This window comes from Geospiza fortis, unplaced genomic scaffold (assembly GCF_000277835.1).
Source record: "Geospiza fortis unplaced genomic scaffold, GeoFor_1.0 scaffold192, whole genome shotgun sequence".
Lineage (NCBI taxonomy): Eukaryota > Metazoa > Chordata > Aves > Passeriformes > Thraupidae > Geospiza > Geospiza fortis.
In genome coordinates this window covers 2,154,348-2,169,699 of record NW_005054315.1, presented here as the reverse complement: position 1 = coordinate 2,169,699, position 15,352 = coordinate 2,154,348, and the positions used below count along the sequence as shown (strand labels likewise).

General features: G+C 39.0%; 1 protein-coding gene across 1 annotated transcript in view; it reads right to left on the bottom strand.

The window, feature by feature from the left end:
- The window catches only part of COL4A2 (collagen type IV alpha 2 chain), a 142,628-nt gene that overhangs the window by 52,429 nt on the left and 74,847 nt on the right, over positions 1-15,352 (bottom strand). The window contains 2 exon segments of the mRNA XM_031056137.1: positions 5-34; positions 116-250. Of these exon segments, the coding sequence (XP_030911997.1) occupies positions 5-34; positions 116-250 (165 nt within the window).

Here is a 15,352-nt window from a genome sequence, read left to right as displayed (position 1 = left end):
CTGCTCCGGGGAATCCAGTGACTCCTCTTTGTCCCTAGAGTGACAGAGCACAATTAAAATGATGTTCTGCTAGCATTTTGCTTATTAGCTAAAACATTTGATATTCAAAAGTTACCACTTCTCCTTTGGGTCCAGTTATTCCTGGGTATCCTCTTTCACCTTTGTGACCTTTGGGACCTTGCACTCCTGGGATCCCCATCAATCCTGGTGGTCCAGTGAATCCCTGTGATCCAAGGAGTCCTGGCTGGCCCTGATAAAAACAATAAAACAGCATTGACATAGGAACAGTTGTGATGCATGAAGCTGGATAGGTTATCACTCCTGCAACAAAGTCAATCTCTCAAAGAAAAAATAAACACAGAATTTCTTTCCATCACAGTAGGCCAGGCTCTTTGATAAAAGTCATCTGAAACACCACACAGAGAAACTCCAGCAGCAGTGACCATACTGCATATGTGGTCACAAAATTAACACATGGATAGTAGCATTCAAATCAATATTAACTACTTCAGTATTCATGGCCATTGTATGAAAAAACTGTTTTCTTTGGAATGAGGTTTCTCAAGGGCATTTCTCCTACAACATAACGTATGACACTCCAAACAAGTAAAATATGATTAACTGTGAAATTTGCTTATTGGCCATATTTATTGCAAGTGGTGTCTGATATTTAATGGCAGGAATTTCTGCCTCTTTAGTGACAATATTTCTATTCAGCAGTGGAGCCTGAAAATGATGGGACATGCATGCATCCACAGAGGTTGAAGATTTGCACACAGAGCTTCTTGGTCATTCTCCTTTCCAGCACTGGTTTGGCTCTTCACGCCACTTCAACCATTGTTTAGAAATAATCCCTGTTGGCTGCCAAGATCACAAGGCTCAAAAGGGGAAAAAACAATTTTGAAATGACACAATGGAAGTTTAAGTAATGGATTGTGACAGTATGTCTGAGATCTGTAAACTGAAGTATTTGAATATTGTTCCAGACGTAGCATCACCAAAGGCACACATGTTTTGCATGTACTCACTTCTCCAATGACATTAATAGTACATTGCCACAATCTTTTCTGGAGAAATATGTTTTAAATGGGGCAAAGCACCATTTACCAAGACATTCAAATTAAGTCAAATCTAACGAAAGTTGTTTTAAAAAGGCAATTAGATTTTTTTCACAGACCAGGCTGGAACAGCACCAGCATCTCACAAAGGAGAAGAACTACAGCAAACCTTGAACAAACACATATATATTCATACCACAAAGTTGATTTAAAAATACTATCTTCTTTTAGTAGAAAATACTTACGGTCTTGCCCATGCCTTCAAAGAAAGAGCTAGAAGGTGAATGCAATTCCTGTTTGAGAGTTCAATTTCATTTAATGCAATTGAGGTGGAAAGAGGGCAGTGTGGGGACTTGAAAAAAAGAAACCTGAAGATAGCCTAATTTCTTTGGATCAGGAAGTTGTACCAAAGACACTGAACAATGCTTTACTGACATTAGTAAAAATTTATTTTAATTTCATTTGTGATACACTTCAAAAATTTCATAGTCATCAACTATCTAAAATAAATATTTATCTCTGCAATAGTTGTTTTCATACCACATCCCCCGAACCACTCCTATGACTGAAGCACAGATTACTTGTAGCTTCAAAAACAAATCAATTTTCCACACTGCTTCCATGCACAATGCTTGTCACAACACTTGGGGTAGGTTTTATACTTTAAATCTTATTGTAGCACATCATATGAGTCCATATAGAGAAGCTGACACAGCCAAACACAGTACAGAACTGAGTGCAAGTCTTTCATTTTGGAGGAAGACTAGGAATGAGCCAATATGTGCAGTATGATCCATACTTGTACAGTATGGATCTTTTGCTCTACTGATAGGACTGATTTGACAAGACTGATTGTTTAGGAGCAGTGCCAAAGAACAACATGAATTTAAGTGTTTGAGCTGTCAGTGTGAAAGAAAATTCCCTCTGCTTACAACCAAACCTGACTTTATACAGCATCCCTACTTTTAAACCAAGCCTGCTCATGTGGATTATTAGGCACCAAGAGGCCAATGTCTTTTCAGATTAACAAACTGAGAAGAAACAAAGATTACATGAATACATCTAAAACATAAAAGAACTCATGTTGGCAGGAGGCATATGCATCTGAATAAGCAGCTGCTCATTTCCTTATGCCAGGCACCACTGGCTGGTACAAATGCATCTACCTCCACCAGCAGTAGTTTTTAGTTTTTTTCAAAATGCAGTGAATCTCTAAAATTTATTCAGTGGAGGTACAGATCCCAGTAGACATATTTTCTGAGTTGCCTGACTCAAATGGAAATCTAGTGCTGATTAAAAGCACTAGAGTAATGACTTAAATCTGAATCAGAATTTTACACTGAGTTCCAAGATCAGGAAAAAGAAAATCTTTCTTATACCACATTTTCTGCACTTCTTCTACTATGGCTCAACACTTAAGTATATAGGAATTGATAAAATACTTATGAGCATGCCCCATGAAACTGCCTTTTTAGGGAAATAAACATTTCATTCATCAAAAAATGGAGTCAGTGATCTTTTTTTTTGTTTGAGATCTTTTGGTAGAAAAGTATAAATTCTCATGCAAATATCAATCAAAAATATTTCAATTTTACTATAACGCCTTTAAACATTATTCAATGCTTAAGGTAGTTTGTTCCTCATGCACTCAAATCTAGAAAGGAGCCTTTAAAAAGGTTCAAAAAGGATGGAAACATATCCATTATATCTGCAAAGAACACTGAAAAATGATTAGCATTCATTTGTAGAGATTTGAGTTGGCTCCAGTTGCATTTAATTTCTGAAAATAAATGTTTCAGTTGCTTCTGCAAAGAAAGGAATACATGGGTTCTGAGCACTGAAAATGCCACTTCATTTTTGGAGTACCTGAAAGCCAGAATAAATAATCTAAATTCCAAAGACCACGCATCCTACTGAGATAAGCAAACTGTCTCTTTAGTGCCTCTCTACCCTCCTTTAGAGGGCAGCTGTCTGGAGGTAGAACACATGTAAAACTTTTCATTGCAGTTTCTGATAAAAGGCTGGTTATGTTCAGGATTTTCAAATCTGTGCCTGACTTTCTATAGGGACCATGCAGAGCTGTACAGTTCAAGGGTGGTATTCCATGGAATGGAATGGTTACCTCTCTAACTCCTACATCAGATACATTCTCCCACTTCCAGTCCCATTTTCCTTCTGGTGTGGAGGAAGAAATAAACAGGGAATGGAAAACAAGGAAGAGGACTGGGCATCAGCACACCTTCCCCATGCCTTCCTGGTAGTTATCTGGTCATTTGTTTGTTGAGGAATATGGGTTATTTAATATGAGAAGAGAATAGATCCTCATGGGACTAGTTTAACACAGGCTAGAGTCAGAGCTAGGGAAATACTTAATATCATGACAATGTTTGTGTAATTCTTCAGCCAATTAGTACCTTGGCTTGTTAACTGAATTAACTTTGTTAACCTTTGTTAACTCAGACATGTCAGCTTTAACTCTGCTTTCTTTATCTTAGATCTTTTGTTGGACAAGTATGTCCCCTTTTCATTAGCAAGTGACCTAAGAACATTCTCTCTTTGGCAAAGGTCACTAAGGAGATTTAAGCAAAGACAATCACTTTGAAAGGTTCAGTCAAACAAAGCATGACTCAATTCTTAGCCACAAATACCCCTGTGTGACACATGCCATGCATGGTACTACTCTGTCTGTGCTCCTGGAGGGTCAGAAATTCTAGAGAATTCTCCAAAGCTGTAAAATTGTGCTTGACTTAAAATTTCCAGGTCTAAAAAAAAAAAAAAAAAAAAAAAAAAAAAAAAAAAAAAAAAAAAAAAAAAAAAGAAGCTTAGGGGAACATATCATCCATGTCATAGTTCAGAAAACTCATTAAGTTCTGTCTCTTAAACATGTAGTGCCCTTCCCATTTCACTAGGGTAAACTGGACCTCTTCCCTAGTCCAGAGCATGGCACCATTACCCCGTGTCACCCACCAGGGGACTTACAGGCCAGTGCTAAGAGGCTCACTGAAGTGTGTGTGGAATGCCATGGCCAGCACTTCTGAGAGAGCGCATGGAAAGAAAAGGAAAAAGTGGGCTGATGGAGTATATTGAAGATTAACAAGAAGTTCTTTCACTGTTTTTATACTTCCACAACCCTTTAGTTGAATTACAAAGCTCCCAATGTCAGGATATACACCTAAATAGACAGTCCCTGCTTTGCTCTTCCTCCAACTATAGCTGACTGGAACAGGTCTCACAAAATTCTTGTGGCCAGCCTAAATATTGTGCAAAAACTATTTACAGAGAGGAGCAAAGGCTGGAAATTAGAAAGCCTGAAGAAAATCTCCCCAGAAAATATTTGCCATGTTATATATACATTGTCACTTGTCCAGTGACATGCATGAAAGAAAATGCTGCCAAGGCTGTGACTGAATTCAATAACTACATTTTGCAATTAAGTACCAATGGACGTAAGAAGATCCTGATCAGACTTTTAAATTTGTACTCAATGTTCATGTTCTGCAGCTTGAACTTTAATTTCCAGTTCTTTTACCATCAGTCAGATGAAAGAGATGTCATGTTGCAATATCATCTTCCTTCTAATTTACTGTTAAATTTACAGTGTGGAAACAAATTTGACAGAGGATTTTGAGAGCAACCAAATGTTTGATGTGCTATACAAAGAGACATGCCATTAATGACAGTACCTGCTCCAAAGGTTTTAAAACACAAGAATCATGAATTGCTGAGAAAGCCACCTACCAGGGTGGAGATACAAAGATAGGAGAAAACTGTTGATTTGCAATAAAGAGGAGGCAGAATCGGAGTTTCTATAGAGCTTCCCAGCCACTGAGCCCATTTCTCCATGTTTCATTACAGATAACCATTTTGCAATTGCTTCTGGTACATGGAATGTGATGATTCAGTATTCCCCACATGGAAACGAGCCTTGTAGACCATCATTTCCTTTAACAGTGGACAAAAAGAAAGGAGGTTAATTCCCTGACATTTTAAAAAGGTCACTGGTGAAAGGACAAGTTCATTTCCTGTGGGAAGGGTGATCTGACCATGACAGACAAGCTGGAGCTGGGATTTTTTTGTAAGAACTTCTAGTCTGGAATGGTCCCTGTAAGAACAGATGGGGAAAGGACGTGACAGCAAGGACCTCAGTGCACTCCTACTCAGTGAGACGAGCAAGTGGAACAGACAGCAACTCAACAGGGAATAAAATAATTTATAAGGAAAATGAGCAACTTTTGAACTGATTAAAAGTGCTAATCCAGGAAAAGACATCCTTCCAGGCACACAAGAAAGAAACAGAGAAGTTTTTAAATATAATGCTGGCAAAATGTGGAAAACTGGGTGTAAATGTAGGGAATTTGTGATTCTTTCAGGTGGTTTCAATGGGTGTACCACACTAAAGCAAGCACTGAACCCAAATAATAAATGTATTACCTTAGTGCTCCCACTATCCCCAAAAATATAAACTACAAGGAAGAAGCTCAAGAACCTGCTGTGCCACACAGAGTCAGACTAGGATAGGCATATCACCTGACATTTCTGCTGGAGCATAAATACAGGAGGTTATTTAGGAGTTTATGGATAAAATGTATTAGAGGGGAGTACGTAGGGGAAGGGTTTGGGGTTCAGCTCCATGAAGCGCACACTTTGTCAGAAATACTTCACCACTTTGGGCTGAGAGGCAGAGAAAAGCAGACCAGATGGAGCACCTGCTGCCATGGCATGGTTTGACTCAGCAGCTGCTTCTGGGGTAACTGGCCTGCCCAGTACAGACCTCCAGAGATCTTCAGACACTGATGAGTACAACACCATGACACAGAAGAAAATGGAACATTTATGTACCTTTCAACATTATGTTGTGCATTGATGAGGTAGTTTGAATGGCTCCATCCACCTCAGCAACTCAAGAGTTTTGTTTAAGCAAGACACAAACACTTTTGTAGTTCCACCTAGGAAGAACAGATCAAGCTGTCCAAGGAAGTGTAGGAAATACAAATACACAGGGCAAAACACAACCAATGGTATCCACTGGAGAAAAAGATCATCTGAGAGAAAAAAATCCTGAAGTTTGTGCAGGCTTGGTTGTCAATCATATTAGCGTGCAACTTTATTTCTGTGTCTTCAGGACTGTAGACGTGACTACTTCCTAAAAGCCAGGTGCCTTGCAGCAGTTTGCAGTGAGCATTCAGAAGCTCCTCACTAGATGGCACCAGCCATTGCTGTTGCACGCAGCCCCCACCACTGCAGGTGCAGGATTCCAGACCATGGTACAACCTTCAGGAAATCTGATAAGGAGTTCAGATAGGGTCAAACTGTCCTTGAGCGAGGTCTGAGGCAACAAAAGCAGAAGGTTTCTGCCAAAATGTCTGTAAGTGAGATAGCTGGGGAAGCGCAAATAAAATGGGATTAAATACATCATGCAAGCGAGCAGCATGGCTGCCTGAAGTGAAGGTGCTCTGTCATTCAACCTATATTTTGTGAAGTAGGCACACTTGGTCTTCTAAGAGAAATGAGAAAAACTTATTACCTTACTTCTTCATTGTATTGCTAAATTTACATTTACTGTCACAGGCTTGAAAATTCTCAAATTTATCTTCTGAATCTGAATTTTTAGTGTAGGGCTGGCATTAACTTCTGCCACCACACTGATACTAAAAGGGGAGTCTTATTCTGATATTTTGGACATTTGGAAACAGCATGGTTACCAATGTACCATGGCACCAGGAGGAGATGGGACTTCTGTTGTCTTACTAGAATATTGATAAGCAAATCAAACTTTTCTCTTGTGCCTTAAGCTGCATGATATTAAATCCTTAAACACAGAGTAGCACTGAAAGAGTTGGCAGGCTTTAACAAAAAGGTGCATAACTAATGGTTATTTCTAAATAGTTTTTCTTCTGTTTTGCTAGTTTAGAGGAGGTTATTTAGCTGAGTTTCACATTCCAGCTCTTATTCTCAGAAAATACTTTCCTTCTCATTTGTTAGTGAGCTTTTTTATTTATAAAAAAAAGTAAACAAAAAAATTATAACATTCATTAAAAATAACTAAAAAATGAGGCTAGTTCAGCCTAGTGGCATGGCAACAATCTGCTGTTCTTTTAACTTCATTGTCTGGACATACGACATTTTCTCTCAGGACAGTGGTGACCAAATGACATTAACATTAATTCCAGAACAGTGATTCAGCTTGCAGAAGGGTGAATTTTTTTTTTTTCATTAAGGAAGGAATACACATTAAATCTTCATAAAAAAAGAACTATGAAAGCATTCCCTTTACCAGAAGCCACATCCCTTTTCTGTACTCAGTAATGAAATAATTTTGTACTGTTTTCTGTTCCCACGGTTTGATCTAATTTGTGATCTTCCAGAAAGCTGCTATGTCACCCAAGAAGATAAAACATGTGCAAAAGTAAATATATGCTGGAATGTAGGTCAAGAACTCAAAAGAACTAGTTAATAGTTTCTTCATGTCACAAAATACACAGGAGTAAATGTCAGAAATGCTTTCTGTGCTGTGCAGTGCTTCTGTAGTAAGAACAATACTGGGACCACAGCAATGATCTCCCAAAGAAAAGCATAAGAAAAGGCAAGTCTAGACAAAACCACACGAGGATTTCCATGCTAAACCTTCAAAAGGTCATTGCATAGAGGAAAGAAGAGGATGGTGGACAAGATGTGGGAAAAAAGCATTAGGCAGAGGCAAAGAGTGCTTTTGTTTGCAGACTGAGTAAGGGGATATCTCTGAAAGTACAAAGCAGAATCTCTGCTGAAGTATGGCTAAACAGACCAACTAGGAAATTTAGCATCAGAATCAAGACCTATATTAGCAAATGTATCTCTCTAGTAAGCATGCTCTACCGAATTATGTGAGAAGACTTGGAATGACTTGAAAGGCATTGAATTTTTTAAGTATTGCGTTTATAGAACAGATGGAGATATTTATCTACCTGCAGTGTAGGCATCAAAAGATCCCATCAGGTGCAGGTGATATCTCATGGCATGATATCCTAATGCAGATATTCAAACTAAGTCAAACAAATGCATCTGAATGTAACCATTTTTCTTAAGTGTCTCTAAAAGAAGCCCAGGTTTCTAGCTCAAAAGCTGACCTCACATCATTGCTTTCTAAACTGTGCAAGAAGGCAACACCTCAAAGATCAAGTCCTAAAATGGTGGATTTAGCAGTTAGAATTAAGATTGAAATAAAAATCATGCTGCATGAAAAGGGAGTCAATATAAATGCAATACATCTGCTTAACCTGGCAGACAATACATGGCAGAAATGCTGCTCCTGGTAGTACAACACAGTAGGATTTTCTTGGAAGTTAGAAATATTTCAGCATTAAAGAGTAATCAGATGATAATGGTGTGTGCCCAAAAGCATATCCATTTATTCCATCTCAGCCTGAGAGTGGAAGTGCAGTTAACAGAGCTACTCGCTTTATGTTGGTTAAACTGAGACTACCAAGCTAAGGCAACTAAAAAAAAATCAGGAAAAAACCCTACTTCAGTGATGTGTAAATTCTGTCCCTTTGACTACCAGCTAAATTCTGTTTTTGAGAAAGAGGTAACTAAAGTTAAATTTGGATGTCGCCCTGATTTTTTAAGATTTTCTAAGCCTTCTGATGTTTACATTCTTGTAACAAACTTTCTCACACACTTTATGTAAGTAACTTATTGCTTTGCATTCTTTTATGGAAGAAGAGAAATTTGATGAACGGTTGGTTTGTCCAGTGTCATTGCAGAAATGGTACTGTCACCCTCCAATCCACTGTCACTTTTGGAAATCTATAAATGTTAGAGTCAGAAATTAAAAAACTCTCTTTTACCATGAAAGAGCAGTGTGCCCGCATTGTGTTATTTCGTGTCCTATAGTAACATTTGGAGATCTCAACTTTGAATGAACTTGAATGAACTTGAATGAGCTAATGATGTTTTACAGGACACTAAAATGACATTGATTTATACTTGTCAAATGTTCATTACTATGTAATTAATTGGGGAAGGTTAGTTTGATAGCCAACCAAAAATTCACCAGAGAGGAAAATCACCTTGCCAAATATGCTCTTATAACCAGACAGTTATCACACTGATGGGTGTGGACAAAGAGCAGGAGGAAGCAGGGAACTCCCAGTTACTCTGTGACATCTGCTGCATCATGGTCATGTAAAGGAGCAGAGTTTTTAGTTTTTAGTATGTTGAGTATATTATATGAGTATATTTATAGAACAAAATTCTGTTCATTTAACATGGGTTTTTATAGGATCAAAAAAGCCAAAAAAATTACAGGGCACCATAGAATGCAGTGCAGTCTTCCTACTCTGCTAGTATCTGGATCAAAATCTTTTTTCAGTTCTTTTCATTCATTCTATTCATTTTATTGCCATCATAATATTAAGATCAGCTGCTTTCTGGGACTTTTTAAAAGCATACCTCGCACATATTGCCAAAAACTTGGATAACGTAGTTGGTTGGATAGCTGTAAGACTGCTGCTTGGCTAACTGGCCTTTCTCAAGGCAAGACAACAACCAGCACCTGCTTGAGTTAGAACATTCAGTCATAGACACAAGAGCCAATCTGCCAGCCCAACTGCTTTCAAATGGCTTTCAGTGGTGTGTGGGAGTGTTCTCAAGATCCTAAAATTCAGGAAGTTCAACACAGATGTTTTCTGTCAGTAGGCGTTGGAAGCACCAATAGTAACATCTGTTCACTTTTCATATTTGTGAGAACATTTTTTTTTTGGTCCAAAAACCATTCACTGTTGAAATTTCCAAATTGTGCAACTGGCCAAAATGTTAAGCTCATTTGGCTCCATGAGTTTAAGAGTATGTGAAAATTAAAACCCCTGCAGGAGTTCAGCCTGTCGTATGCCAATTTTTCCATTCTGTGTTCTTCTGTTTAAACAAAAGCGTAACTATTTTTGTGATGGGAACAGCTATCAAAACTGACTTGATCATGCAAATAAAAGTTACTACTGGCTGTTTTAACTACAGAAAGAATTTAATTCTCTTACAGAGGCTGTGACTTTTTAGTAATTTGTGTACTGGGATACCCTCTCCACATGGGAGCCCAGAACACATGTTCTAGCAGTACGTACAAGAGACTCGGTACAGACCTTCGCGCTCCGGTCATGGGAATTTACAGTTTGGGACAGTCTCTGAGTTCCTGACAAGGCCAGATGATTGGCTCTGAACCACCAGCAAGGACGTTGGGCTTTAAGGCAGATGTGTGCAGCAATATGAAGAGTCATTGTCAACAGAGAATCAGAGACATTTTTTTTCTCCTAGCCCTCCTAGACAGATGAGCCTCAAGACCAGTGGGGTGCTATGATATCATCTGAACGGAGTTTGTACAGTTGTTCCCTCTACATGATTTCCCAGCCTTGATGTATCAATGCAAATGGTCTAGAAATTTCAGTAACTGGGACTCTGTTGAAACCTGCTGTTGAGTCAGCTCACACTGAAGCTAAATCAACCCTTATGCCTTCCAGTGTACGTGGGTTGTTAACCTCACAAATATTCTAATGCAATCACTTTGATGGTTGTTAAGCTGGGCTTGCCTTCATGTTGGGTTTGTCTCCAGAATCAACAAATAGCCAAAATAATTTGTAATCTACGAGAAATCTTCAGTTAATAAATAGAAATACTGAAAATTATCAGCAGTTGTCTTTTATATAATAGAATTATGTTCACTGCACAGATTCACAATAAGTTTTTACAAGTTGGCAGTACTAGATCAAGCTGAATGATCCTCTAGGGAAGCTAAATTATTTGGAGAAAGTATTATGGCAACCAATTACTTGGAGAACTCCTCTCTGCGATTCTGTGAAGTCTTCTTTTTTTTTTTTTTTTTTTCCTTTGAAATCAGGCAGGAGAGTAAAAATATTTTGCTTTGAATCATAAAGGAAATAGTTCTGTATCATCTACCTGGAAAAAAATGAATGTAACTTGTGATAACTGGAGAGGGTCAAGGGTGGAATACAAACTTGAACAGGAAGATTCTCCAGATCCATTACAAAATATCTAGTTTTTCTGGCAGACTCAGTTTGAGGTAGCACTGATGGGGGCCAAGAGTGCCCACACATCTTCTGCAGATTCCAAAATCTCATCACTCATGGGAAAGGATGTTCTGGAGAACATCAGCAGCAGACAGTTCCACAGCTGTTCAAGGAGAAAGCCTATTTATAATTTCAAGTGTTGATTTCAAAAGCTACTGGGAATTTTTTAACCATTTATTGTAGGCAGTAGAGGCTATGGAGCTTCTTCAGCAAAGGATCAGTATAATAATCAGGGCAAACCATTTTGTTTGATTACAAAATCATAGAATGGTTTGGACTGGAAGCGACCTTAAAAATGATCTCATTCCAACCCTGTTACCAAGGGCAGGAATACCTTCTAGTACACCAGACTGCACAAAGTCCCATCCAACCTAACCACGAACAATTCCAGGGGTGGAACATCTACCATCTCTGTGGGTAAGCTGTTCCACTGCCTCATCACCCCCATAGTAAAGAACTTCCTAATATCTAATTTACACTTGCCCTCTTTCAGTTTAAAGCCAATACCACATGCCCTTGTGAAAAATCCCTCTCCAGCATTTTTGTAAGCATCCTTTAGATACTGGAAGGCTGCTGAAAGGTCTCCCTGGAGCCTCTTCTCATGGCTTAGCAGTCACAGTTCTCAGCTTGTTTTCATAGGATGGATGTTCTGGCCCTCTGATCATTTTTGCAGCCCTCCCCTGGACTTGCTCCAACAGGTCCATGTCCTTCTTATGTTGGGGCCTCAGAGCTGGACACAGCACTACAGTCTGGATGTCACCAGAGCGGAATGCAGGGGCAGAACTACCTTCCTCGACCTGCTGGTCACATCACCTGGTTTTGATCTAGCACAGCATGCGTTGGCTTTCTGGGCTGCAAGGATGCAGTGCTGAGTCATGTTGATCTTCTTGCCCACCAACACCCCAAGTCATTCTCAGGGCTGCTCTGACTCTGGCCATCCCCCAGCCTGTATTGACAGGGCTACTCCAACCCAGATGCTGCACCTTGTACTTGGCTTTGTTGAACTTCATGGGCTTTTCACACTGGATGGCATCCCTCCCCTCCAGCATGCTGACCACATCACACAGCTTGGTGTCATCAGGAAACTTGAGGAGGGTGCACTTAGTCCCACTGCCCATGCAGCTGACAAAGATGTTGACCCCAAGACCAACCTCTGAGGAACATCACTTGTCACTGCTTCCCACTTGGACATTGAGCCATTGACTGCAACTCTATGTGTGTGTCCATCCAGCCAATTCCTTGAGTACCAAGTGGTCCACCTGTCAAATCCCTGATTCTCCAGTTTAGAGACTCCTTTTCATTCTGCAGACACTGAGGAAGTGAAGGCATTACTAAATTGTAATGGCAAGTTGTTTTACTTGAAGGACATGTCTTTAGTTTGAGAGGTCTTGGAGAAAATTTAGGTTGCTCTCTAACTGGTAGCAAATGCAGGTAATGTGGAGGAAAAGAGAAGCCTTCCAGACAAGGAGAAAGAATAGAGGGAGCTTATCTGTTCTATCAGAACACCAGAGAGACTGCTAAAGAATTTGTCATAACTACTCATCTGGGCCCCATCACAGGGGACTGGTTTCAGGCTTCAGCTTGAGGAAAGTATCCTCAATATTTCAGATTCCGATTCTAGAGTGTCTCTAAGCTTTGTTAAATTAGTGCTTTCTTGGCTAAAACACAGTCTGCTTACAGGATTAGCTGTGTCAAAGGAATCAGTGATGTGCAGTGACGCGCTGTCTTTGTGAACTTTTAAAGTACTTTCAGAGATGCTTCCACCAGTCTCATGGGAGAGGTTGCATTTATTGACAGGGGAAATTGAATTGCTGGTGGTGAAATGGTCAGAATGGCACAGTTCACAAGCCAACCACGACCACAAACTTCTGCTAAGATGCCTCTCTTGCTTTACCATATCTATTACAGGCAAGGATGAAAGGAAGCAAGAGATAAATGTGAAGCTTCTCCTCCTTTCCAAAACACTAATTAATGCTGGAACATCTGTACCCGAGATTTATAGGTCCTGGATCCTCCAGGTCCCTGAGAAGATCTCAACTACCACATGGAGCGTCAGCCTTCTGTATTTTGGACAGAGAGAGTAACAAATGCACTTTTATTTATGTGGTTCCTTTGAAGTTTTGGCTCTCGCTCCTCCCTTTTTTCACGAAAAAATATTTTCAACTTTTCTGACTGTTTCTGCATCTGTGAGAACCTAAGGCTTTTATCTAGCTACTGAAAAGAGCCAATGCTAGCTCTCCTGTCCAAGTTAATGCCCATAACTTTTATTGCCTTTTTTTTTTTTTTGTCCAGAGATAAAGAACATTTGCTATATGAGAGCAAACAAACTCTGAGCAACAGTGTTATGGAGGCTGCAGTGCTCAGTACAGACTGATGATGTGGATGGCTGAATGAGTCATAATGGCCTAGAGATTGGTAACCCCCAAATTACCTGGGCAATAAAAAAGACTAATCAAATATTACCTGCTCTAGCTGACCCTGCTTGAGCACAGGCAGTTGGACTAGATGGTCTCAGAGCCCCTTTCCAACCTCAGCCATTCTGTGATTCAGTGAAATACAGTGACACTGATGTTCAAAATCCTCTTTAAGACCCTGCAATTTAGCTGTTTGCCTATTCTATTGTCTAGATTTTTTCCTCTCTGTGATGTCTGTAGAATTTTTCTGTCTGTGTACATATTTATTCTCTCTTTTGTTTGCTGTCTTCAGATCTCTGTGTATCTATCACAAGCCATAAAGCACTCTAGTTTCTTTAGAACAGATAAGGGTTGGGAGTCACTGACATGAGGTGGAACTCTTTCTCACTGTTAAAAACACTGATAATTATGATGAAGTGTTTGGTAAAGTCAGCATTATTGACAAAAGCCATGATGCAGGTTTATGGCTATCTGCCTGTGGATGACTATAGCTGTGTGTTTGTCGCAGACATACTTATGTATGTGTGAGGTCTCCCCTATCTTTACAGTTTACATGGGTGCTTACAAGAAAAAACAGCTTTCTGGTCTGCAATGCTTTAACAACCTCGCTAAGATCCTGCCAGACTATCCCTCAACCAACTCTACTGATTTATACAGTTATGAACTAGACTGAAGAAGTTTCTGCTGTTATTTGCTTCCACCACAGGAAGACACCAACAAGCACTCCTAAGGATAAAAACCAACCTACTTTTTTATGAACACAGCCTGATATTTCCATTACATTTTGACACAGAAAAGAGAGTGCACTTAAAAGGAGAGATTTGAAGACAGTCAGAGTAAAAAAAGATGACAGAGCTATTCAGCTTCCTCTGAATATTTTTGATTTAGAGCCATATTTCTCTTCCTGCTTCCCCTGCCGCCTCCAAATAAACAAGAAACCCACAACAGAGTTCCAACAAATATAGGAAAAAAAAGAAAAAAAAAGAAAAATTAAATTTGTCTTAATAAGGCTGACAGAATTTTCATATGGTAAGTTTCCAGTAACAAGGACCAAAACAAGAATCAATGAAAACTCATTTTTAATTACGCTGGCTGAGGTTATGCAACATTGCCTCAATAAATATTAACCCAACTGCAATGAAGAGAATCAGGAATTTGCCTATTTGCATATTCTTTTTGGTCTTGATGATCTTATCAATCTAATCCCTATACATATCAGATACCTTTGGAAGATGAAGCTAATTCTAAGAGAATATGGTTTAGTAACCCCATGGAGATAACGCAGCTCAGGAAGAATTTTAATGAAGCATCACAGAGAAAGAATTTGACTTATTAACTATGATAGATTGTGGACAAAAAAGAAAATCAAATCTATTTCCTCACAGCATTCAATAAAGCTATTTTATTCTGAAGAGAAATATGATTTAATATGATTTTTCAGTTAATTCTTTTTATTTATAAAGGTCTGACTAGACACTGAGCTATGAATTTCTTAGACTTCAAGTTACCACAGAAATTTAAATAATTTTAATTATTTTATGTGAAGTAGTTATGAGATTTCTGCAGACGTTCCTCCTTGACTGAACTGTTCCCAATAAATTCAATTATTTGACAAAATTCAATTATTTAACAAAAAAATGTGAAATTAATGTACTTCAAATGTTCAGCAGAAACATTAAGGAAAATAGCTGGAAATGTATTTCCAGGCACAGCAAAGTCTAGGCTTAGATTGCTTTTCAGCTGTTTGACTAAGCAACATGCTACTTCATTCAATTAGTGTCTTAGAGAACTGATGACTTGTTACCCAACTGAATGTTTAATCCTT